Genomic DNA, 9,182 nt, shown 5'->3' with positions numbered 1-9,182 from the left:
TTTGTGTTGTGTTGAGAGAAGAAGAGTGAAGGAATGCTGGTTGTTATGTGTGATGACGATTGAGAAGATGAAGAGAGAAATTTAAGGTTTTTTTTATCATAGAATATAAAATAGTTGATGTGAGTAGGAGGTAGAAGAAGGAGAAGTGAGTTTTTGTGTGATTTGGGTTTATGAAAGAGCAAGAACAAAGGAAAAAAAAATGAAAGATAGAAGCTGATGATGATGATAGCCATTTGTTCTTTGAAGCTCTCACGTGCCAAATAATTTTTTAGGTGAATTTTTGGTTTTTTTTTTAGTTAATTATACGCGTGGAATAAAAGAAATTAAAAAATTAAATAAATACATAGGTGGCATGTTAAGTATGGTTGACTAGGTCAAAATTGGGGTTTTGCAAAAGGGGGTAAATATGGAGGGTCATTTTTACCATTTTTTTTAAAAGGGAACCAAAATTGCAATTGTTCCAAACTTAGGCGGTAAAAAGTGTATTTAAACCTAAATTTAAGCAATAAAAAAGCATGTTAATTTAGCTAGTGTGTGATATTCTTAATTTAGAAATATGCATGGTACATTAGATGAATTTACTTTTGAGAATTCTCACAAAATGATGGAGAAACGTAAGCAAATTGGTAATGATCCAAAGAAGAAGAAAAAGAACATGGACTTTATATGTACGAACCTTATCACCTTTACCGCATCTCATAATTTGTTTTTTATTTTTATCTAAACCTCTCCGCGCGTAACTGCAGAGATTAATCTCTCGAGCATTATGAGATCCAAATAGACGGCAAGCTCTCTATGAGAGTTTTAGGGCCGCTGCATGTCTAAGATTGAATCTGAACTCAAGAGAAACATGTGTCATCTCATCTAAGCACTCTTGATACATCTCAAAATTTGTTTAACATTTCTAAACGCATTTTGTTGGCAAGTTATTCAATATTGGTATTACTTTTGTCATCTTTTTAAATTTTACTTTATCTTTTCTTAAACACCTAGTAGAGTATCTTTTATTCTTTTAGTTGAAAATGGTAACACAATCAAAAAATAAAACAGTACTCCACGTTAGATGATGTAATCAAAAAAAGAAAACAGGATAGTATTATGCTTTATTTGTCTATGCAGAATAAAAGTTATGTTTGAAAATTATTGTCCCTTCCTTTCTGAAATTGTCGGGAAAGATTCATGATTATGTCTTAGAAACTCTTGAAAAACAAAAACAGCTTGTTTGTTTTCACAGAATATAGCAAACAGGAAACTGCACTTTGTTTCTTACCTTATCTTCTCTTTGGCCAATACAATCAAAATTCTTCTGCTTTGTAGCACTGTTATTGTTATCACAACAATTAATTTCACATTGAGTTTTATGATCAGAATTCGGAATAGGGCTGGTCCTTGTTTGGTACAGTGTGGGGCACTTGGATCACATGTTGTGGGAAGAGGTAGAAGCATATAAACTTAAGACCAAAAAAGAACATGCATTGCAATATAACCCTAACAAAATGTTAACAAGGCATTAGGCATCTTAATAAAAGATTATGTATATGTGTCTCATCTTTAATGATATTTTCATTTATTAATTCCGACACTAATAATAACTATCCTCAACTCTGGCAACAATTGATCATTTAATGATTCATTGTTTTTTTTTTGGCAAACTCTAACAACTCATTAAATTTTGGATTGACGTGTATTCAGTGGATCCCCAAAAGGTTACGAATCATTTTTACTAATTTGTTTACTTCTCATGTGGTTACGCTTCGCGAAGGTCATTTTTACATTTGATTTGGCTTTATTGTATTTGGGTCCTTTGGAATGAAAGGAACCATAGACTCTTTGCAAATAAAGTTAACTCAACCGTGCAACCCTTGGAAAAGGTTAAGATGTCTCTCTTCAGTGGTTGAAAGATAAAAATGTGTGTTTTCCTTTTGGTTACTATTTATGGTGGCAGCATCCCCTTGTTTGTTTAGGGATTGACTGATGTTTTTATTGTTTCTTATAACTCTGTTTCTTAGGACTGATTTGATGTAACTTTGTTTTGCTTCTTTTTACAATCCTTGTGCTAGGGAGCAAAATAGTTTTATTTGTTCATATATCTCATTTTGGCTTGTGATAAAAAAAAAATAACTATCCACACCTAAATTCCCACATATCATTTGTACATACAAGGATGTGCTCTCACATACAATTGTCATTTCCATGTAAAGTTTATGTTTTGATCTAATTAAAAGTGAGTTGAAAGTAAAATTGATTTTATAGTGATTTTGAGCAAACAAGGGTTAACATTTCCCAACAAAAATAAAACATAAACCTAGTAACTAAATTGAGGCTTAATGTAATGAATAAGTGGCTATGGCATTTAGATCCTATCAAAGGTTATACAATCAGCGGAGCATATAAATTTTTAACTGAGGCTGCCTTGTTTGTTAATTCATGTTATTTGGATATTATTTGGTATAAAGAAGTTTTTTATCATTGTAGTTTAGTCAGATGACTTCAGGGTCTAAAACGAAATAATCTTTATATAACAGGGTTGAAATCTAAACTTTTTTTTTTTTTTACAAGGGAAATCGAAACTTGCTCAAATTACAGGGGGTAAAGACATATTAACTCAAAAATAAAATTTTTCTCTTTTATCAGATATTTCTATACATTTTTCATGTTTTGATTTCCCTTTAGTAAAAAAAAATATGTTTGTGTTAGAAATCTACCACATTCTATCAACGAAAAAATTAACCACATTGATACAACTTTTGCAAAATAAGGACCATTTTAGAACAGAGGACCACTTTGGTGTAATCTTTATTTTTTTATTTTATTTCAATACGATGATATATGCTATTTGAAGGAATACGATAATATATGTTTAAATTGTATAGAAATCGACCACATTCTGTTAAATAACTAAATTAACCACATTGATATAACTTTTGTAAAAGAAGGACCACTTTGGTGTAATCTTTATTTTTTAATTATTTCGACATATGATAATATATGTTTAAATTGTGTTAGAAATCAAGCACATTCTATCAACGACAAAAAATATATAATTAACCGCATTGATATAACTTTTGTAAAGTAAGGGACTATTTTAGAAAAAATAAATGGACCACTTGGGTGTAACTCTTACAAGATAAGGATCACATTTTGAGAACAAAGATAAAATATAAGGGCCTAAATGAAACTCTTAAATATTTAAGAACTAAATTGATATAAAAAAAATTTAGTTTAAATAAGTTTCGTTCATAAAAATATAGCAAAATTTGATTTTAGTCCCTAAACTTTTTTTAAAAAAAATAGTCCTTAAAAATATTGACGAAATGTTTTCAGCACTCCATTTTTTTTTCTTCCACTTCTATCTTCACTCTAATATGTTCCATACTTTCTCTCTTAAAAAAATTCACTTCTAATTTTCTTTCTTAATTTCTTACTTCTATCGTCTCTCTAAAAAATTTCTCTATTTTCTCTCCTCATTCTCTCTACTATTATTTTCACCCCATTCTCTCTACTACTTAATTTTATAAAATTGTTTGTGTTTTAAACTTTTTTTAAATAACTTAATAATTCTTCAATTTTAAAATCTTTTCTTTATGATGTTTCGTTTTTTATTATGTATTTTTTTTTAGAAAAATGTTTTGTTGTGGTGCATAAATGTTTTTAAAAAAAGGTTTTCGTGGTGGTTTGGACCGTCACAAATTAACAAATACTTTTTGAAATAAGAATAAATGAACACTTAAAGTAAGTACAATATTGATAACTAAAGTTTAGTATATATTTAGGTTATGCCTTTAGAATGATCTCAATGTGTTATAGCCCTTGATAGGCTTGTATTTCTGTACTTAGGCTCTAAGCAACTTAGACCCTAAGTCACGCTTTTGAGCTTATGAGGTGTGCTCTAGATGCTTCTAGAGGATTATATGGCGATGACAAGTTTCTAGGGCCTTAGGACGCACCCTAGGGCTGACAAGCCCTTGCGAAGGGTTATCGAGCCCTTAAGAGGAAATCCTAGTGCGGAGACTTCCATATAAACTAACAATCAATAAGGAAACAAGTACCTTGAGGCTCAATCAAATTATTCTTGGTCCAAAAAAGAAGATTATTCTCTTCGAGGAAAGAGGGATAAAAAGAACCAAGAGAAGACCAAACTTGATAAGCTTGCAGGTAGTCCATCAAAGTGTGGATAATAGTTTCAATATTGGCACAACATCTATAACAAGAGGCATTAGTAGAAATATTATGCAATATAATCCTTATATATTGAACGTCAAAAGTATGAAGCTCCTTGAAGATAAGTATGTTGAAAACAAACCTTATAGAGGATGCATGATATGGTATTTAGTGTCGGATAAACTATCTGATTGAATTTGACGTAAATATTGTCAAATAAAAAACAATGACCTCGAAATGAGATAGCGTGGAAATTCGATAAAAAGGTAAAATTGAGAGACAAAAAACTAGCTTTTAATGGAGAGATCAAACCTTTATTTTTTTTAAATAAATAGAAGGAAAAAAAATGCATTTAAGCCTAAGCCATTATTAGAGTACACACTGTTTTTGCTCCTTGATTTAGTGACAAAATCTCAAACAACAACTGTTTATTAAAGCGACATCTCAAAGGAGAAGGAATAATGTGAATCTCTTTCATAGCCTTGTCACAATCTCACACACACTGTTTTTGCTCCTTGATTTAGATATATCCCTTTTGCTCTCTCCCATTTCCACTTAATGGAAATATGCACAAAAATTCCACTAGACAATTGTCTCAATCAAATTGCCAAAATTTGTTTGCAAAAATATCCTATTCATCCGGCAAAGAAAAGTGAAAATCAGGTTAACGTTGCATATTGTTTTCAATAATTTATTATTTGAGTGGTACATGGGGAAAAGTGGAATGCTTAATTTTTTTTTCCCCTGAAAATTATAGAAAAGAAAATTCAGAAGTGAGAAATTTCATGTTTCCTTTATAGGAAATAAATTACAATGCCACTTCACTTGGCATCCATGCATGCACCATGATTTGCTCACTACAACTATATTGCAAAGCAAAAGTTATTTCCAACTAAATATATTCCTATATAGCTAAAAATAGATCATAAAGGAAAATGAGAAGAAAGATAATAATAATTTAGATATTAAGAAAGATAAATTTTTATTAAAAGGGTGTTGTTTTTTACAAGGGATAAGATGGGTTACCATGCATATAATACAAATTCAAAAACCAGCACAAAGTTGTACAACAAACACAAGAGATCTAAAGAAACTTATAAACATAACTTAATTATTCTAATTAGAGCAACTAACTTTTCCCTAAGATGTCCATCCAAACATAGCCACACATAAACAACCAAGAAAGTTGTCAAACTACATATATAATATCCATCCAAATTTACATTACTCTTCAATTCTCACTCATTATTCCACTTCTTATGGCCAGGAACCCATTTTGGACATTTAGGACTAAAATACTTTGCCATAACTCTTGATTCCAAAAGCTCCACCATAGGTGCAAATTTCACACACCTAGGAGTCTTGTATTGATTAATTGAAGCCCCCAAATTAATAGCATAATCCATAAGCTTATCAAATGTACCTTGCTCAACAATCTTAATCTCAAGTGGACCAATTGATTTATCTGAAACACGACCTTGTCGATAAACACTGTTTAATGATTCCTCAATTGTTAAACAACAATCTTCATAAACACTATGTGGAATTTTTGTTGACCCTTTAAGGTTCAATTCCCAATACAACACATAGTGTCCTGGAATTGTTGTTGTGTCTGCATAACTAGTGTACTCAGCTACATCTGCTTCAAATGGTGCTAAATGTGTCACTGCATTTTTCATTGCATTTTGTAACTCAACTTCATCTGTTTTGTCTGATTCTATGCTTAAGACAACGTTTTTTCTGCAAACAAAGCTGAATTGTGGTGCCTTGTTCTTGAATCCTGTCACTTTCAATACATCGCCTACTTTGTACCTATAAAGTCCTGTAATTGTCACACTCATGTTCATTAGTAAACCCATTTTTTAATTTTCTATTTTTTATAAAGTTAAAATCATATAGAAAAATATGGTCTAAGCATATTTTTAGGCCCCACGAATATAAAAATCATTCTACAAATATTAAGGATCGCAAACTTAAAAAAAATAAAAAATATTACCAACAACATTTAGTGATGGAAAAAAAATTTAAATTAAATCCATATATAATTCCCACGTCGCTTAATTTAGCGACGATTTAGCCAGACAAGAATTTTATCTATTAATATGAAAATTTATTTTTTGTACAAACTCTTTTTGTAGGGATTAAGAATATATTTAAACTGTATACTTAAGGCATTATGTTACATTACATTATTCAATAGTAAATTATTTCACAATCATTCTCCCAAAATTAGAGGATTAATCAAGACAAAAAAGTTAAATAGTAAATTGTATTTACTCACCAGCATAAGTAGTAACAACAAGCTCATATTCTTGACCAAGCTTGACATCAACAAGATCCACCACCTCTTGATATTTTTTCTCACCAAGAGATTTTGTTGTTGATGGTGGAATTGATCCATTGACCTCACAGTTACTTCTATTAACAGGTAAAAATTCATAGTAGCACATGGTGGGGATAAGAGTATAAGACACATGACAAGGCTTAGAAAGAGGATTAAGGTTAACACCAAAGTAACATTCACTAGATGCATACATAGTACAAACTAGTGGTAACCCATTACTATAGTAATCCAAAGTAGGAATGTACTGTGACATTGTTCCTGTCACAATAACATCTACATACTTAGTATTAGGCCACAACCTAGTTATAATACCTTGCCAAGAACCTTTGTTACATTCACCTTCAACAAAATCAGCAAGATTTTTGTTAGGTTTAAGAATTTTCATAACAGCCTCTCTCACCGAATCGTCAGTGATAAGGAGGTCGAGAGTTCCTGTTCGTATATCGTTACAAAGAAGTCTCCAATTTTTTTCGAGGAATCGAATGGCACGAATGAGACCAGACGCAAAAACAGCGCCGACACGAAGTACCTCGTTGTTTTGAATAAGACCACATAGAAGTTGTGAATACATACTTTGGTATGAGTCTAGACAAAGAACAGTTTCATTTGGACTTGTGAAATTTGTGTATGGATCATAAGGTCTATTTAGAAAATGAGAACTTTTGTAATAATTTGTTAGAACTGGACTAGCTTTAATTCCTCCTGGTGTTTTAGATTCATTTTTTATGAACATTAGGTACATTCCTTTACCTTTCTCTAGGTCAGGAATAAATTGACTCATTATTGGCATTAAATAACTATAGAGTAAATATCTTCTTCCAAATTCTTCTTCTGTTGCTGGCATCAACTTTCTCTCACCACCAGAAGTTCCTGAGCTACAATACCAAAAATAACCAAAACAAAGCAATTAATATATAGCTAGCATACCCAACTATATATGCATAATTATAATAGATATGGACCCATTAGTATCTTTTATAAAAAAAATATTTAGTGATGAAATTTAAATAGGGGGAAAATGAAATTCTTAGTCACTAATTAAGTTTAGCTAGAAAATCAAAAATAAAATTCATATTTTTATTGTTAATTTTATTTGTTTTAGTAGTAGTTCTCAACCAAATCTAACAAAAATGAAATTACAAACACTAACAAAAAAAAATCAAAACTAGAAAAAGTTAATATTTTTTATTCAAAGAGGAACTTCTGTTTTTCTTCTTTAAATTTTCCTCACTAATTTTAATATTTTTAGTCATGAAAGATAATCATAAGTTTCCAACTAGACCAAAACCAAATAAAAAAAAAAAAAAAAATTCAAGAATAATTATAGGTACCTAGTGAGAAAGTTTGATATGGGGTTTGAGGTGAGGATTGGAGAAGTATCACCATTGGCAATAAGGTTAATATCATTTTGAATATCTTCATAGGTTATGATAGGGAGAAGTTTCTTGAAAGTTTCACTATCTGTATGGCCATTGAGACCATGTCTTTGCAAATATTCAACATTTGCATTGCGGTTGAGGATTTCAGCTAGGACCTTTTTTTGGATTTCATCTGCATGTGTAGTAATATCCTCTATGAAATCAAGAGTTTTCTTGTTTTTTTGGGAGAGATCATAATCAAGAGAAGTAGGCATGGTTAATAAGGGTGAAAAAAAATACTCAAGAAAGAAAGAGGTAAGGACTTATAAGACTTATGATATATGAGAATGTTTAGAAAGAAGATTGTGTGATGAAATGAATGAGAAAAGTGGTATATATAGAAGCAAGCACATGTGTAAGAGTAGGGACCATGAAAAGAAGGTAAGATTAATCGGATATTATTTATCCATTCATGATCCATAAATTATTGAATCCACTTTCACGGTATTACTTCCCTTTTTACTTCAAAAACTTTATCATTAGTTTTTTTTTACTTTAAACATCTGCTTTGTAACTAAATACAACATCAACATCTTATTGATGGAGAGGATAACTCACTTTTATTGATGGAGAGTTTTGTGGAGAGGAAAACTTACTTTTATTGATGGAGAGTTTTGTCATCCACTCTAGTCTTAACTCATTCTATAAATTAGTCTCTCCAATCGGATCAATCATACAAAATAAAAACCGCATCCTATTGACTAAATCACATGAATTAAAATATTAGTGCTACTATTCATAAAATAATTTATTTTTCAAACTTTTATTTACTACAAAGAATTAATTTATCTTCAGCATCATATTATTAAATATTGTTTTAAAAAATACAATAAATACAGATTTTTAATAAAAAAAAAATAACATTGTTTATCAATAATTTTTAATACTTTTTTAATATTGTTTATCAATAATTGTTCTAGTTAGATTCGAACCCAAACACTCCACTTATTCATCTTTAAAAGTGAATTTATATTGGCAGTCTACTTAAAAGAAAAAAAAATAAAACAAGAGGTATGGGCTAGTAATTGTATTTTGATAACAAGCTTCTTCGGTACAAAAAGTTTGTTTGTTAATATTTTACTTACACATGAAGGTAGTAATTGTATTTTGATGTTTCTTTTTACGAGGGGATCTTCTTATACATAATTGATTTGTCTTATGATGTAAGAATAACAGAATTGTTATACATCGTGCCAAAGTATACAACTTTCATTTTTTGTCATGACATGAAAATATTGGCCATTCTAACAAAAATTGAA

The 9,182-nt window shown here is 30.2% G+C and overlaps 1 protein-coding gene across 1 annotated transcript; it reads right to left on the bottom strand.

The window, feature by feature from the left end:
• Nucleotides 1-5,118: 5,118 nt before the first annotated feature.
• On the bottom strand, nt 5,119-8,216 carry LOC11407113 (indole-3-acetic acid-amido synthetase GH3.6). Its single transcript, XM_003596498.4, has 3 exons — nt 7,837-8,216; nt 6,443-7,380; nt 5,119-5,983 (listed from the first exon to the last, which is right to left on the bottom strand). Exons 1-3 carry the CDS (start codon nt 8,136-8,138, stop codon nt 5,400-5,402), a joined length of 1,824 nt encoding a protein of 607 aa, XP_003596546.1. The 5' UTR covers nt 8,139-8,216; the 3' UTR covers nt 5,119-5,399.
• Nucleotides 8,217-9,182: the final 966 nt, after the last annotated feature.

Source organism: Medicago truncatula, chromosome 2, assembly GCF_003473485.1.
Source record: "Medicago truncatula cultivar Jemalong A17 chromosome 2, MtrunA17r5.0-ANR, whole genome shotgun sequence".
In the NCBI taxonomy this organism is placed as follows: domain Eukaryota; kingdom Viridiplantae; phylum Streptophyta; class Magnoliopsida; order Fabales; family Fabaceae; genus Medicago; species Medicago truncatula.
The sequence above is the reverse complement of the archived record's forward strand: the minus strand, read 5'-3'. Positions and strand labels throughout refer to the sequence as shown.

Bases quoted from the DNA above. Each gene is read 5' to 3' on its own strand.
- LOC11407113 (XM_003596498.4), bottom strand. From the start codon at position 8,138: ATGCCTACTTCTCTTGATTATGATCTCTCCCAAAAAAACAAGAAAACT. The intron at 7,381-7,836 runs GTACCTATAATT...TTGGTATTGTAG, and splicing joins ATATCAAACTTTCTCACTAG to CTCAGGAACTTCTGGTGGTG. The intron at 5,984-6,442 runs GTGAGTAAATAC...TGACAATTACAG, and splicing joins TGTTGTTACTACTTATGCTG to GACTTTATAGGTACAAAGTA.